Genomic DNA, 17,319 nt, shown 5'->3' with positions numbered 1-17,319 from the left:
AAGACAACTCGCCCGCAACCCTACAGGCATTGAGGCACAAGTCACAACGCATGAGCGAACTCACGATCGATAGGACAAACCCAACTCTGACTTAATTTGCATTCTCTGACTAACTAACATAGATAGAAAGATATATAAATAGATAGATAGATACTCTTTTATTGTACACCAAACAAATAAAATAAATGCAAAAGTACTTATCATGCATACACATGTTATTATGTGAAGTATGCGTACAATAAGGCGGCAGGTGGTGCAATGCAAAATGTGAATACTATTTATAAATATAGATACATATATTTATATAACATAAATAACTCACTAAAATACTTAGCAATATAAATGTAAATAAATCATACTACTGTACTATTATCAACCATAATCGTCCTTCAAACTTTGTCAACATTTCAAGCTTGTTACGAACGTATTATGATCTAAGTTTATTCCTAAATATTCTAGTCAAACAATAATTAAAGTGCATCACTGATGAATTATGTTTCCCGGGATACACGTTAATTTAACATGATTCTCATCTTTCACACGGTGTATTCAATTCTGCTGTAATTTGGGTCGGTTTAGTGCGCTGGAAGTTGTCCATTGTGTCACATTGTTTAACTGTGAGATCAGCGAGTTAACGAAACTTTGACATTCTCTTTTAAGTGGGCAGCTAACAGCGACCAGGTTGATAATGGATGCACATAAATATTTAGACTAACATTCATTATATACTTCGCGTACTTGCAAGAGAAACCTGATTATTAAATGTGCAAACGTAATTTACTGCTAAGAATATATGCTCCGTTTTTTAGTATTTCGTATGAAATTGTAGCACGTTGGCTTGAAAAGTCCAGGAAACGAATGTGCAGATGCGAATTGTAAAGCTGTAGACGGTCCAGGCAACCTTTCAATTACGCCAGGGCAATCGGATCGACGGCGGCTTGCTGCGAGCGTTAATTAGAGAATTCCCTACAGTGCAGCATGTAACTCTTCCGTGCCCTCTAGTGCTCGCGTCCTCGCGTCCTCTCGCTAACCAATTACCGGCCAGCCGTTCAACCTACACGTAAAAAAGTTTGCATGCATATCGCGTTCGAAAAGCTGTGTCCAAATTAAATGTATTCACTTTAACGAAACTACCATTTTAATTATTTCCATTTACGATGATGGTATCTGATTAATTGATTAAAAAATATTATCATTTAATTATAAAGTGTCAAGCGTTGTGTTAAATGGTAAAAAAATAAGATGATGTGATATGGTGTGTATTGTAGAAATATACCTATTTATCTGAATAACCCGACATTGTTATTATTTAAAAAAAAATAAACGAATTTTATTTAATCTTGAGGCTATTCCAATATATTCAGTCTGGGTCTAATGGAATTACGTAACTAGATATTAGATATCTGCGAGAAAGCTCTCAGTTAAGATGCCCTTTATTTGTCATGTGTCTCGTCGGTGGATGGAGGCCTCGCTCCGCAGCCGCGCAGACGGCTGAGCTTAAGTGGCCGCATCGAGTTTGTTTTCCTACGATAATGTGTCTGTAAATATCAACCCCTGCCACTTTCGCATTTAATTAACACTTTACTATTCGAGTGGATATATTCCATACTAAACATATGTTATACGCAGCTGACTTATATATTCGATTTCTACATGAAGAACTTTATGGGCTATTATAATTTCGGTACATCAGATATATTGGCCTCGTATAACAGACAGTGTATCAAATCCTCAGCGCCATCTTCGAATCACCTATACAGCTCACGCGTATTTTGAAACGTGCATCGGACTGCTGTTGCCTAGACTTCAATCATTTCTATTTAATCGCTCGTCTTTTTTGTATGTAAATTGTAATATTTAGTTCATAATTTGTTTTGACAATGAACGCTCTGTATCATACATACGTATCGTTACCGTTATTATTTTCCATTGTTCTTAAAGCTGTCTGTTTCACAGATTATTGTAGCTTATCCCAAAAAAAAAATCCGATTGCGGATCTATTAAGAACTACATACGTAACACTTGTATACACTTTTCGCATGAACAATGAACGTATATTCGATTTTACTAATTTAGGTATAAATCGTCGTCTCCACTTCATAAGTATTGCACATAATTAATAAGTTAGGAATACAGATATGGCTATAATAAGAAAATAATTGAAAAACACGATGTTACTAACTAAACAATTTCAATAGTATTTCGACGTGATACGCTGCACTTCGTAAGCTCTCTGAAAAGTAATGAGTTTAATGTTAACGTCTGTGTAGGCTTAATATGGTGGAATTTTATGTATAGTTGAATCGTAGGTCGGCTCTTTAAGTGGAGCCTGCAATGGCGGCAGGGGGTTTCTCCCCAGCCTTGCTGCAGCACGAAAGCGCCAGCCTCCCTAGTCCTCGCATACATCGATCTTTCATTATTAAATTTGACGTGAGCGTACATTAAATAAGCATATAAAAGAGCGTCTAATTTAATTTTATAACATTATGACCATACGTGACAAATGTAGGTCACATTGTAAAATATAAATTATTTTGTTATGTTGTCATCGCGCGACGTGGCGACCATTTCATAGAATTTGTACAGAATTATTATTTAAGCTTGTCACTTAACCGAATTTGTTATACTTATAATTGAATATTTTTGAGGTTTAGGTTGCATTTTACTAAATATGATTTCCGGATGAAACTTTTCCGACGGCAAACTGAGAAACTTTGTCAAGTCCATAACACGTGCTTTAATATCTCTTATTAAATCTAGTCACGCATTAAAACTTCGCAGTAATAAAAAAATATCATGGTAATATGTTAAATATAAATCGTAGAATTAATTTAAAAGTGCATCTCATTTCATTAACTTTCAATATAAAATACGTATATCGCGAGGTTTAATCTATAATATCGTAGACGATGCAGTAGACTGCAGAGCTGCAAGTTACACCGGGCCGGATGAACTTGCTGGAAAATTGCACTTGATCCGCCTCCCGTCGCCCCCTTCCTCCTCTCAATTCTATTACAGGTCTGCAGCATTTTCTATCCCGTAATAGAATGTATAAGACATATGGAGACATTTCGCTCTAATAGTTTAGACTTGTTGAATATTGATGTTGATTTTCTCATACACAATCTCTAAGCAATTCTCTAATATAATATAAAAGTCCATAAGACTATAAGATTATATATGACTATTAGCTGATGGTAAGTGGTCACCACTGCGTATAGAAAGAAATGTTAATCATTTAGAATTATAAAATGTTACGTCCCTTGTGTCTGTAATTACACCTTTAAAACCGCAATACAAGTTAGTGCTGTTTTGCGGTAAAATAATTGATGCGTCGGTGTTACCTACTACCTACCCAAGCGAGCTTGTACAAAGTCCTGCTAGTAAATATTCGGCTTTTTAAATTAGTTTACTTCAAGATTGTATCTAAGAAAGTTAGATACGTTTATCCAAAACTTTTAAAAAAGATAAATAAGTAATTTTCTGTATTTTGAACCAAATGATTTAAAAATCGCGATCCAACGCGAACCAGGGCAGGTGCGTTCGGCTTAATATGCACCGATGCGGTGGATCGTAATCCGTTTTTGCTAGAGTTGTAGGAACAATGGCCGACGGCACATTCCATCGGTATCACCGTTAGCCGGCCCGCAGTAATCGTTGCAATCATCACCGCTCGGACAGTACCTACGTAATTTAATAGTTACATAAAAATTTAATTCTAAATTATCGTTCCAGTTTCTCGGAGTTAACAAGTTCATTGCTAGGTACGGTATGTATTTTAGTCAGTTAACTCTTGCTAGTAACCAAATTATCATTCGATTGGGTTATATAATAAATGAGAATAACTGTAAAGGATTTTTTCATCGGGTACATGAAAAACAATGTTTGTAGTGACATGATCAATATTTTTTGACAATTTACTTTGCAGCTAATTAGCATATTATTTAAAAAAAAAATATTCTGCTATTTAGCAAAATAAATTTGTTAATTATATTTTTTATTAGTTCAGAAGATATAACTAAAGCAACATACACTACAGTTAAACTTCGAATAGTCTATTTCAATATAAAATAATTTAAAGCCCGCCTTTCGTTTTATAAGAGACAGGGCGCGGTTGGCTAAGCGCCAGACCAAACAGGGAAAAAAAGCAAAGGGCGGTGGCGTTGACCGCGCCCCGATATAGCGAGCAAAGTCAAGGCGTGTATCTATGTCTAGCGGCGAATATCGCATTCGAAAAAGCCATACAACTGGGTACCGAGGATAGTATTCCAACAGTGTCTGAAGTACACTCCCCGTTATTACTGAAACACTCCCTGTGTTTCAGTAATAACATGCGAGGAAAATTAATTATGTTTATTTTTACTTACATCACATAACTTTTTTTAATTATTATGGTATAAGATGACCTTTAACAAACATCAAAATCTCACGCTATAGCTATAAAGCATTACAAAAACAATATTTACGCAATACGACTGCAGAATCTTAAACGAAACCATGTCGACAGTCCTTAGGAAAACGAGCGCGCCATTTTTTGTTCATATCCCTCCATATAAGAGTCAACAATGCTGGCCAACTTTGCGACAAGTACAAAGTCGGAGTTGTGTTAATAGCTCAGAGAAAATAACGGATCTAAGTTAGTATCCAACGTACATAAGATGTACGCGGGTACAAACGGCACACAATAGCGGTGAGGTGACTCATGCGGCGAGCTTGAGACTGAACAAGGACATCCTCACACTGCTCGAGCTGTGGCAAATGGAAACATAAACATCGTTACTCCATATCCGTCCGCTCTATTCACCATTGTTCCGCAACAAATTGCAGACATAATAGACTTCGCAACAAACTTCGCGCTAGATGACACATTGATATTTTAAGGATAATAGCGTTGGGAAATTTCGTCTGGCGTCCGAAACGTTCTTGGCGATTTCAATGCCGCGTACATTTTATGTAACTAAAAATCTGAAATAAACAAACGAAAATTATAATTGCAATTTTCTTTCTACAGATGACTTGAAGGCGGTGCCGAAGAATTTGATAAGAATAGCCAAGAAAGAGGGCTCTGAGGACAATATTACAATAATCGTGGTGTTCCTTAAGGACCCGCGTGATATTGTCGCCGACAACTGCCTGCCCATGGACCTTGGGTAAGGAAATTCAGCAATTTAGATTAATATTCAACATTCGTTTTCGGCAGAATGGAATAGAGGTGTAGTTACCAAATAATCACTACGAGTAAAGGAGTTTTGTGTTAAGGGCCATCAATACCATCAATACTTAGCGCCTCCATGACCTGCATTGACACAGATTAACAACGTAGCAGGAAAAGCATTCCTGAAAAGGTTGGTGTCAGGAAAGCAGGCCGGCCGTAAGTCTGCCAAATCCATTTTTCGGCTGGTGTTACGATAAATACACGACACGCCAACCCCAAATACGTGAGATAGCTGCGGCTAGAAAATAGTGGTTTATTTAAAAGATTTTCATATTAGGTGTTTGCATTAAGTCTAAAGTAGATTATTATTATTAGAGTAGGTTTTATTGAATTACTTCGTTAATTACTTTTCCATGTCTAAAAAGTATTAGTTTTGTCAATGTAAATGTAAATTCTAATATCAAAAAAATAATAACATGATACAGTTTCTTATGAATTTATGAAAATATAACACGAATAATAAACGAATGTGTCCTTTTAACTCGCACACGGTAAGGAAAATTATTGCATAAATTGGACATAATTAACAACGTGATAGTATTATTAAATATATGAGGAAAGGTCGTTGTTTTGTTTATGAATAGTTATGAATAATGGTTTATAATTAGGCTGGATAACGCGGTGGTGAACGCACCACCGTTCGCCGTGGAGAATGAAGCTTGCAAGATGGTGGTGGCGGAGGCGGGAGGAAGAGACTGTGCCGAGGGTGGCGACAATGGTGTATCTGACAGCGATAGTGACGACCTTGGCCCAGAGACTGCTGTAGACGTCGATTTAGATATAGACGAGGACGCCGAAATGGACCAAAATGAACCAGCTGCTCCGACTCCACCAGCACATACAGGTATGTTACAATCATTGAAAATTTGTAATATATCCCAGAATTATACATTAACAAGGCTGACCAGTGACTAAATATATTCTGAGATGTTATAAAGATTGATAAGATAAATGTGTTAGTAATATGATTATGTTTATACTACTTTGGGATACATAATCGGAATTTGTAATTAAAAATTGAACCCTTCAATGAAATAAAGATTGCATGTAAAATATTTTTTCAGTAAAGTAGGTACGATAATCAGTGAAGTTGTTAGTTGTAACTTTTATATAATCTTTTTGTTTCATCACAATGAACAGGGGCTGTCGTTATGGGTCATGGTTTACCAGATTCGGATGTTTTACCGACGAGGTTACTGCTTTGTCATTGTTCTCATTTTATTTTATTACTATCTCGAAAATGAATCCCACATGATTTATACTATCCATAATATTTTTTCCATTTATTATGATAATAATAATAATAAATTATATTTATTAGATAACATTATTTTTCTAAATACAAAATAACGCATTAGTATGATCGATAAAAATTCGCAAAAGTTTGCTTCGAATTTAAAAAAATATTTTTAATGACGCATATTATTTCCTTTACATTTTTTTTATTTAATGAAGTTCCGCGACAGAACTGTCTGCTTTATACAAAAGCTTAAAGAACCTTTTAATAAATGACGTCAGTTAGAATCAGCTGAGATGGGTAGCAACCTTTACATGCGTGATCTCAGCTGTATAAAATTTTTGTGCTGTCTATTTTATTATTTAGTTATGGTGGAATATTCTCTTTAGTTATACTTTATATGACTATTGATTCTATGCTACTTTCTAGTGTTGGGCATAATAGTGTTCGCAACTGAGATCGCTCGGTTTAAGTCGCCGAACTAAACGAACTAGTTCGCTCTTTTAGTTCTTCAGCTACCAGCTGCTTACCGACTACCGAGCATCTGCGAGCTGACGAACAGATGAACTAAAACAGCGATCTGACTTTTATTGATTCAAAGAAAGGCTAGATCGTTCGCTCGTTTTGATACTGCACTTATTGCGACAAGAATAATAAAATATTTGGACTTTAAATAAAAGATAAATGAAATGAGTATTCGTAAAATATATTTTATTTATTGCAAACAAATAGGTTTATTATTTAGGTAGTAATTAAAATAATCATTTAGTATTTTTGCTTTTATATTTTTATTATATTTCAAAATTATAACTATATAAAATAAATTTCAAAATAATCAACGATACATATTCTCTTTCTTCACAAGCATGTCAAGGGACCAGTACCCTAAAAGTGCATACGTAAGTCGCCACGGAAACGAAATGCAGTTCACTGAGCGAGTGACAGGTAGAATACCGCCCGAGCGAGCGAGGCGACATTAGTTTATTGGCGCTACCTTTCCTCGTTCAGTAACGAGCTAACGAACTATGGAACGAAAAATCGGGGATCTAGTTCGCGTAGTTCATCTCTGGGAGCGCTCTTTCGAACTAGTTCGTTCGCGAACTACACATCACTACGTACTTTACTTTCCATTGTTTTAGGGCGCGGTTTATAGTGTATTCTGAGTATTCCGCACCTAATTACTTACTGTTTAGTTAAAATTCGTTACTAATTAACTGGGTTAGGTCTAGTGGGTGTGTTATGTTTATAACACTTGATGTAATGTATTATATCTATGTAGGTACATCACGTATGTTAAATTTAATTAGATTTTTACCTATAACGAGCTATTTTTTTGGCAAGGAAAATAATTTACGTCAAAGTTTATTTTGTAATGAATACTAAACGATATAGATGGATCACCTATCTGTTCCAGTTATATTGGAACTTTAAAAGGATCATACACCATAATTCAATATGGGTATTTAAAAACCCAAGTATTATTTAGGTATATATTTACAAAAAACAAGTACATAAATAACTCCGCTACATTTTTATTGCATGTTTAGTTATACCTATACAAAAAACGTATAATACTGAAGTGACCCACTTTTATATTCTCAGCGTCTAATGACGTAAACAATTACCTAAAACAATAAGTAGAATATTTTGTGGCTTGTTTTTCATAAACATTTTTTTATTTGTAACGATATGATCTTAAAGTTTTGATAAAAAAATTACAAACATTTATCTGTTATGCAATTTCTCTTTTTCGTTCTCTCGATCTCGTTAAAATTAAAAATTATGTACGTAGGTACGTACTTACTATTCGAATCGTAAATATTCCAATGGATAAGATTAGAGGCGACTGATAAAAATAAATATTATAATATAATAATGAGACGGCATCCCTGAGTACGCGTCCCCTCGCCACCGCCGGCCACGAGCGCGCCGGTTCCGCCCGTGCCCGTGGTGCCTCGCCTCGCGCCCCGTCGCCGCCCCGTCCCGCACCGCGCTCGCAATCAGTCGCACATCGAACGCTCGTGGGCTCTGTACCGCTCTCTATTGTCAAAACTACAAATTGTGAACGGACTTTTGTCTACATCAACACCTTTTATAAATATTTTTCATTCGACATTGGGAAAAAAAACTGTGCAGTGAAATTACCGTTTGCGGTACGTGATTTTATGCAAATTATGTTGATTATTTTAACATACGGAATAGTTTTGTGAAAGGTTATTTCTGTGTTGATTCATGCGGAGCGGTGTTCTGGAAATAGATCGTGTTCGTACTGTGGCGCATCCCTCCTTCGTTCTTCTGAGGATTCCCGCAAAGGCCCTAGGTTGACCGGCATATTTTTGACTCTATATGCTCATTCCTTTCGGACACGGGCGTGTCTCAATAATCCGTTTTCGAAATGGCGTCCGCGAAGTTTTCGCGAGTTTAAATTTTATGACCGGTAAATATTGTTGTGATCACGCGGATTTGCTGTCAGTGTAACGAGTTAGGTGACACGTTAATTCTTGCTTTGTATCAAAATATAATGGGTTTCACTTAAATCGGTATGTTTCTTTTATATAAGGGTGTGTCACCTGTTGATAGTAAGTGGGGGTGAATGTTGATCAATGTTGCGTGATCACCTGGTGCTGGCGCGGGTGGTAACGAGCGCTTGTATTGAATAACGTGTTATTTTTGTATTATTTAGTGGAAGACAGCCACGTCGACGGCAACTTAGTGGATAATGTAGCGGAGAGTGGCGAAGAGTCCGAAGACGAGTGGAATTACTACAAAGGCGAGGGCGAACAAGAACAAAATCCTAGCGAAGAGGTCGACGAGCCTCCGCGTTCTGAAACACCTTGTCAAGATAATGTAAGTTGTATGAAATTAATCTGCATATTACATATATGTTAACTACATTTCTTAAAAATATAGCAGTATTTCAACAGTGAACAGACAAGTCGATTAGAATTCACGGCATAGGTTTTCATAGACTTACTTTCTTGGAAATATGTATTGTTGTGGATTTAAAGTAGATTGTAGTTCTATTAATAGCTTGCTTCGTGCATATATAGAATGCTAATTTAAAATACATTCTGTATTACACTTGCATTCTTCTGGGAAATAAGAATGTTTGTCTTTATCAATTAGCCAATGTACATTCGTATCAACTTCTTAGTTTTTGATACCAAATTCTATAAATGGTTTGCTCTTCATTTGTCTCATCTTGTTTGACTTGCATTTTTGTCCACATATTGAATAATCTTCATATATAATTTTTGAATATAAAATATATATATTTTTTTATTTATAGAAGTATACATTTTTTTAATGTTATCTTATTAAAAAATTATACCAAGAATAAGCTGTTCTAATTTTATCATTATAGTGATGTTATAAAAAGCTGCTTCTACATAATATTAACAGATTATACTGTAATATGTATATGTATGTCATAAAATAACAGCAATTTTCTCACTGTTATAATTTTTAAAGTTTAAAATACAACATAGATTAGCTCATTATTGTCATCTTTAAATGTGAAGTCATTGATGAAATGATGTAAAGCATCAATATACTGTAGCAACTCGACATATTGCTTAATTGACCAGAGATTTGGCAATAATTTATGTAGGGTGCATATTATTCTGCCATTTATTATTGTAAAATTTGATTTTTCATTTGTTTTAACTTCAATATTTTGATTATTTTTTTAAACCTTATTATTTGTTTTATTACCTTAAATAATGAGACATTGTAGAGATACAGGGAAGATAATAATATAAACTTATTTTAAATTACTGTAAAGTTAAACAAAGAAATAGGATTCTTGCTTATAATTCTTACCAAGTTTTTAAAAATATATTAAATACATTGCAACTTAATGTTGAAAAAATAAATCACTAACAGCCATTTAGTATTAAATAACAAATCTCATAATTCTGTACTTTAAAAAAAATATTTTTATTTATTTATTTTTCAGTCTGCTTGGGAAAGCAGTTCAGTAGACATGAACAGCTCACCACTTAACCCAGATGCTCCGGTCTTTGTGCCGGGTGGAGTAACAGGATCTGATGTACTGTTGGCGGAGTCTCCCCGCAAGCCCTTACCTATGGATGATATAGAATTGCCTGATGTCGCCCAGTTCCAGACTGAGGCTGTCATCAGACCTGCTGAACTTCAAGACTTGGATAATTGTGATCAGCTTAATGGGCATCATGTGAGTTTATTTTTTTATTTCAGATTAATTGACTGGGCACCACAGGAATATATTTGAGGTTATCTTGTTATGCAGATTATATTCTCTAGTTATAAATTCAGTGAAACAATGTTCCCTTTGCATAACCTAGTACACATTTTTCTTCCAAGCCGAACGAAAATATTTGCGCCCTCGATGATGGGAGAACTCAAATACATTAATTATTTGAGACTTTTTACTTAATCCCATGTATAGCAGATATCTAATATATTCAGAGTATTCTTAAAATAAATAAGCATTTATATAGAATTATATCAAAAACTAAATAAAATAAGCAGGGGAATTCTCATTAAAGACCTACTAGTAATAGTTAAATAATCTATTAAAAGAAAAATATGTAATAACTAAGACTCATAAAATGACTATTTTACATGTTCTTATTTCATTTTTTGTGAGTATTATGTGAGTCAAACTTGCAACGGAATTTGTTTGCCTTTTTATTTAAGTACCTTGCTTAACTATTAAATGAGGATCAATATGTATGTACCAACATTGAAATTCACCACAAAAACATTATAACTTTCACTTGAAGTTATTATAATAAATAATTGTTAGAATGTATTAATAGTTATCATTTAAAAATAAAATAATGACTCTAATTTAAAACTCTTTTCGTTATTCCAGCATTCTTATCTATTAATCATTATTTTTATGGAAACATTTGTTTTTTTATTATTATTATTACTCTGTTAGTCAGTTATATATGAAGGCAAAATAGAGAATTCTCAGGGTATTTTTTTATCCATTATACATATTTATACAAATATTTTATTATAATAAATAACTTAATACTTCATTAAGAAGTTTTTTTTTTAATAAACACAATTTATCTAATTACTATATAACTATAAAAGAGGAATATCCTGCAAACTGTAATAATACATTAGTTTGGCAATATTTAATATTAATTACACTTTCGTCTTTCCAGAATATATCAATGGAAGGCGTAACGCAACACTTAAATGGCAACGAGAAGTGTGACATGGAGAGCTTAGGTTTCGGATTTAGCGTAGGAATAGAACAAGATAAAATAAAAGATACAGGTTTATTTCAAGATTTTGAAAGAATACAAAAAGATACAACAGACTTTTGTAACATTCAGGTAATTGTTTATTTTTATTTTTAACATGCTTGTTACGAGCCTTTTTTTAGAAGAAATATTTTGATACAATTACATATTTCTATGTGTCAATTATTTTGAGCCATGCTATACTTTCGCCGTCCAACATATGATCAATATAGTTTAGCATGTGAAAATATTTGAAATGTTAACCCAGATTTGAATCCATAATTCAGTCATATTTGATATATTGCGTAACTTTGAAAAATATTATATTATACAACTATTTTTTGATAATAAAATTGGAGGAAAATTATAGGTACCTTTTGTTTGATTTATTTACAAGTCAATTAACATTTGCACAAAATTGTCTTGAAAATTTAACGATTTTAAGTAAAACTATTGAAGTTATACTAATTTTTCTTTGCAGGTATTTCCTGCTCATACAGAAACAAATCCCTTTAGTGTTGATGATAATGACGAACTCTTTGAAAGGCTAAAAAATAAAGAAAATGATCCCATGAGCATGAGTTTTTACCAAGAAAAAGATGATGACACTTGTGAAAGATTTGGTAAAATTGGATCACATGTTGATTTAAATGCAGTACAGCCTCTTCCTGACAGTGACGATGAAGATATTCAACAAAACGGAGTTTGTGAGACTGTTAATGAAAATAAAGAAAACATTTCTCCTGAAGAGAGAACGAATTTATTAAATTTAGAACAAGACAATCAAGAGCCAAACAATGACATTATTAGGTTTGAAGACAGATCAGAAATTGTCGGAAACAATGTTTCTAGTTTAGATAATTTTATGGACTTCAATATTCAAAATACAAATATGCAAAATGATACTAATACAGAGTTTGAATGCAATGTCCAACAAGACCCTGTTGCTCAAACAGATACACCTGAATCTCACAAACTTCTCTTTGAGCAGATACCAGAAATACCAGATGGTAAAAGCTCAGAACTAGGATTTACAAATGAGGACTTATTGGATCCTTCAGATAGTGATAAAGATGTAAGAGCTATAACTCCGCAGGATGAAATTTCTCAAGATATTGAAATGGAAAGTAAATTTGATGAATCACCATCTGAAGAAGTTCACCCAGAAATTGTTGCTGAACTTAAAGACGACCAAGTTGATGAAGAAAGTTCTGAAAAAGATAATCAAGTAGAGAATTCACCTGAATTAGAAGAAAACGAAATAGTGACAGAAACTGCAATAAATCCAGAAGTTAACGAAGAATTAAATTGTGAACATGCATTTTCTTCACAACACATTAGTGAACAAGAAATTATTAAACCATCTTCACCAGAAATGGCACAAGAAAATGTAGTGGTCGAAGTTCATGAGACTCCTGAATCTGAACTCAATGAAGAGTTGATTGAAGAGAAGGTAATTGACGAAATACAAAATGATACTGGTAATGATAAAAAAGATTTAGATCTCTCAGAATTTGCTTTTGAAGCCCCAGAAATTAAGTTTGAAAAAGAAGAAGACACTGAATTGAATCAACTGGAACCAGAGTTCTCGACAGAGTCGCCATCGCCGTCTCCCGCTCTGAGTGAACCACTAATGACGAGTGACTCTCCGTTACCGGTGCACGAGTCGCCACTTCCCAAGGAGTCCCCATTGCCGCAAGAATCTCCATTGCCTCAAGATTCTCTGTTACATCGAGAATCTCCTTTGCCGCAAGAGATTTCTTTGCCGCGCGAGTCTCCGTTGTCACAAGATACTCTACAGCCTAGAGATTCTCCCATTCCAAGTGAGTCTCCACTTCCGCAAGAGATTTCACATGCTCGAGAGTCCCCGTTACCACAAGAGTCGCCAGTACCAAGTCACTCCCTATTGCCTCGAGAGTCATCGGTAACAAGGGAATCACCATTACCGCAAGACTTTTCAGTGCAACGAGAAAGTCCAATACCTCAAGAGGCTCTAATACCATTGGAGTCATCACTACCGGGAGAGTCACCAATACCTAGTGAGTCATCAATTCCATCTGAATCACCACTACCTATTGAGTCACTGATGCCATCTGAGTCACCATTACCGATTTCATCACCTGTACCCGGCGAACTTGTCGAACCCTCATCATCACCCGTTTCAAAGTCGCCACATCCTTCAGAATTAGTAGACATTGAAGCAACTGCATGTAATCCATCGCCATTACCGACACAGACAACATTGGAATCACAATCACCATTACCATCTCACGATATTATTGGAACTCCAGCACCAGCTGAGGTTCCACTACCTAGGGAATCCCCGATACCTGAAGAAAAAACTGACAAGGATACAGTGCATGTTAGTGATATACTACAAGAAAGAGAGACACTATTTAATGCATCACCTTTACCCAATGAAAGCACAACAACCATCGAACCTGCCCTTGTTGAACCACAAATAGCATCACCACAGCCCCTTGATCTAGAAAAGGAAACAACAGAGACTCAAATTGAACCTAATATTTCAGTTGAACATGAGAATAAAGAAATAGAAAGAGAATCACCACATCCTGTGGACCAATCTGTGTCACCTGTTCCAGTGCAATCGCTTCAACAGACTGATTCTTTCATGCCCATGGAAGTATCGCGGTCTACCGAGTCGCCTGTACCTGATATACCTGTTCAAACAGAATCAGTACCATTAGAATTGGAAACTTCTATAGAATCTTCCGTAGTCGAAACTGTACCTGTTGAATCAGAAATTACAAGTGTATCTCCTGCACCCGTTGATGTGATCACAGAGACGACACCGGCAGCGCCTTCTCCAGTGCCCGTAACGGATTCAGCAGAGGTTATATCTTCTGAGATCCAACAATCAGCACCCGAAATTAGCGCTCCAGCACCCGACATAGTACCGGAGGAACGGCCGCGTACTGAACTAGTCACCGATATAGATATCGGTATTCCCGAATCTAGAGCCCAAGAAATTTGTGTTCCCGTTACTAGTGAAATTCAACACGATGATACCGTACAACCCGGAGCAACACCCCCTCCGACACCCGCAGTCGAGCCCGCTCAACCTTCCGCACTCGGTGAGGCACCCATCGCCGCCGCCACGGCCGCCGTGGCCGCCGCCGCCGCCGCCGCCGCCGCCGTCACAGGTGTAGCCGCGACCACAGCGAAAACGAAATCGACCGGTTCTCCGAAAAAATCTCCAACGACACCCACTGCTAAAGCGGCTCCATCGAAGACGGCAACAAAAACGACACCCGCTACACGAACACCGGCTTCGGTGACGAAACGTTCCGCGCCTACATCGACAACGAGCACGCCGCGGACACCGGCCACGGCCGCCCCGCGCACCGTCGCCGCCCGCACTCCGGGCTCGGCCACTAAGCCCTCGCCGGCCGCGCGGCTCGCCGCTAAGCCGGCCGCGTCGCCCGCCATGAAGCCCGCCCCCAAGCCGGCCTCGGCGCCCGCGCCCGCTCGTGCGGCGGCGCCCACGCGCTCGGCTCCAGCTGCTCGCCCCGCTCCCAAGGCGCCCGCGACGAAACCCGCTGCCACAGCGGCATCTGCGAAGACGGCTGCGGTACCATCTAAAGTCGCCGCGGCACCGGCGGCTCGTCCCGCCGCTCGGCCTACTTCAGCGGCTCGCCCGCTTTCTGCCGCCGCTCCTATCGCTAAGCCCAAGGACTTGAAGCCGAAAACTGCAGCAGCGCCCTCGAAGCCCATGACGAATGGCGATGTGAAAGCTCCGGCCAAGCCGCCCACTCGCGCGCCGATCACCCGCCCCGCGCCTCGTCCCGCACCGCGCCCGGCCGCTCCCGTCGCCGCTCCTCCTAAGTACGTACTGTTTGTCTTTTATGAGTTACATATTGTATTTTTGATTAAAATTGACTACTGTAATATATTAAGTCAAGTATTAAACAATTATTTCTAATTATTTATTTAATATAGTATTTATATCAAATAGATCTGCTGCACCAAAACCCGCGGCGCGCGCTCCTCTCGATAAACAGAGCAAAGATCTCGCTAACAAGCGCATTACCGCCAAGGCCGCTCCTCCGAGGACTACGACTGCAAAGGTCAGTTCTAAATATACTATTACTAATTATTCGAGATCAATTTAATCAGTTAATTGTATAATTTAATTACATAACTATTATGTGATTTTTTATGATTTATCAAAATGGTGAACATTGATATATTAAAGAATATAGCGACGAATCCACTAGGTAATATCTTGTCCGGTATCATGGCGCACAATCCTCAATCGACGTCGCCATCGACGTCGCTATCCGTTATACGTTGCAGCCAACGTTGTAGCGACATGCGGGACTCTGGTTCCGCAACATTTTACGAAGTATTTTACTTGGTCCTAAAGCGAAAAATGAAAAATCTCGGGAACATTTCATGTAGTTGTTGAGGCCATGTCTCATAGCATGGTGCTCCATTTATTCCGTAGTGTGTAACGAATACGAAACGATGGGAAAGTCTTTCTCTTTGTTATTTATTAAATAATATAACGAATATATTTGTTGTCAGTTGTAAAATAATAATGACGAATTTACTAGGCCCTGGCTGGATTGAAGGCCGCTCCTGCGAAAGTAGGAAGTGTAAAGAAGCCCGTCGACAAGAAGGGCGCGACGGAGAAGACGCTGGCGAACGGCGCAGACGAGCCGATGAAGGCGCCGCCCAGCCCGCAAGCCGACAACGCGCTGCTGCCCGACGTGATCGCGTAGATTGGCGATTCGATTCCGATTCCTATTATTTTCCGCTTGAATTTTGTGATTTTCTATAAGTGTATGATAGTTTTAACGCCGCTCGTAGCGGCGAGACGTTAGGTGCGGGAGACGTCTCCCATTTTATATTATAGAGTCGCTTTTAATAGATGTGTACGTTGCCGATTCGTTGTGTGTGGGTGTCGGCCTCGTCGAACCGGCCCCAGTCCGGACGATTTCGAGCCGGTTCGGCGCGGCCCGGCCCTACACGGTTATTATCCACTATTATGAGTCTGTTTAGAATTTTTATATTACCAACGAATGATTGATTTTAAATCTGGCTTTTAATTTATTTTCTTTGTATAACCGTATTATTTAAATAAAATTGTGAAGAAGGACTGAGACATTGTTTTATTTATAGTGGTATTAAAATTATGGAGTTACGATAATCATAATTAAAAAAGGAAGAAATGTTTACTTAATAATAACAACTACATTTACTTGTCAATGTTTAACTTAAATATCATGGTGTTACAAAGAAATACTAAAATAGAGCATTTTATTCAAATAAATGGTTATATCACCATCTTTGTTTTTATTTAGACAACCTTTGTCAACCTTTGAATCAAAGTAAAACATTTTTGTGGTCATAGTTATTATTAAAGTATTTTTACAATTAATGTGTCTACGTAATTTTATACTTGTTATACGGAATCGACATATTTCTCGATTTAGCTGGTATTTCTGAGACATATACAGCCATAATTTAAAAAACAATTTTCTTTTATAATATTTTCTTTTATTCATGACATTTTCTTGAACGTAAGGTTTAGAAGAGTTTGAAATCAAATACTTAAATATTTGAAATTAAATAGTTCTCAAATATATTTTTTTCCTATA

General features: G+C 36.9%; 1 protein-coding gene across 2 annotated transcripts in view; it reads left to right on the top strand.

The window, feature by feature from the left end:
• LOC113399827 (titin-like) overlaps positions 1-17,005 on the top strand; it is a 77,553-nt gene extending 60,548 nt beyond the window's left edge. The window contains exons 8-16 of one of the 2 annotated variants that reach the window (XM_026639072.2): positions 5,012-5,150; positions 5,824-6,059; positions 9,136-9,299; positions 10,411-10,647; positions 11,615-11,788; positions 12,177-13,734; positions 14,227-15,541; positions 15,672-15,783; positions 16,273-17,005. In XM_026639072.2, coding sequence (XP_026494857.2) covers positions 5,012-5,150; positions 5,824-6,059; positions 9,136-9,299; positions 10,411-10,647; positions 11,615-11,788; positions 12,177-13,734; positions 14,227-15,541; positions 15,672-15,783; positions 16,273-16,440 — 4,103 coding nt within the window. In that variant the 3' untranslated portion in view covers positions 16,441-17,005. Of the gene's footprint in view, positions 1-5,011; positions 5,151-5,823; positions 6,060-9,135; positions 9,300-10,410; positions 10,648-11,614; positions 11,789-12,176; positions 15,542-15,671; positions 15,784-16,272 lie in introns of both variants that reach the window. The other variant, XM_026639071.2, reaches the window with a different exon arrangement.
• The last annotated feature ends 314 nt before the right edge of the window (positions 17,006-17,319 follow it).

This window comes from Vanessa tameamea, chromosome 8 (genome assembly GCF_037043105.1).
Source record: "Vanessa tameamea isolate UH-Manoa-2023 chromosome 8, ilVanTame1 primary haplotype, whole genome shotgun sequence".
NCBI lineage: Eukaryota > Metazoa > Arthropoda > Insecta > Lepidoptera > Nymphalidae > Vanessa > Vanessa tameamea.
Note: the sequence above shows the minus strand (reverse complement) of the source record. Positions and strands in the feature narration are given on the sequence as shown.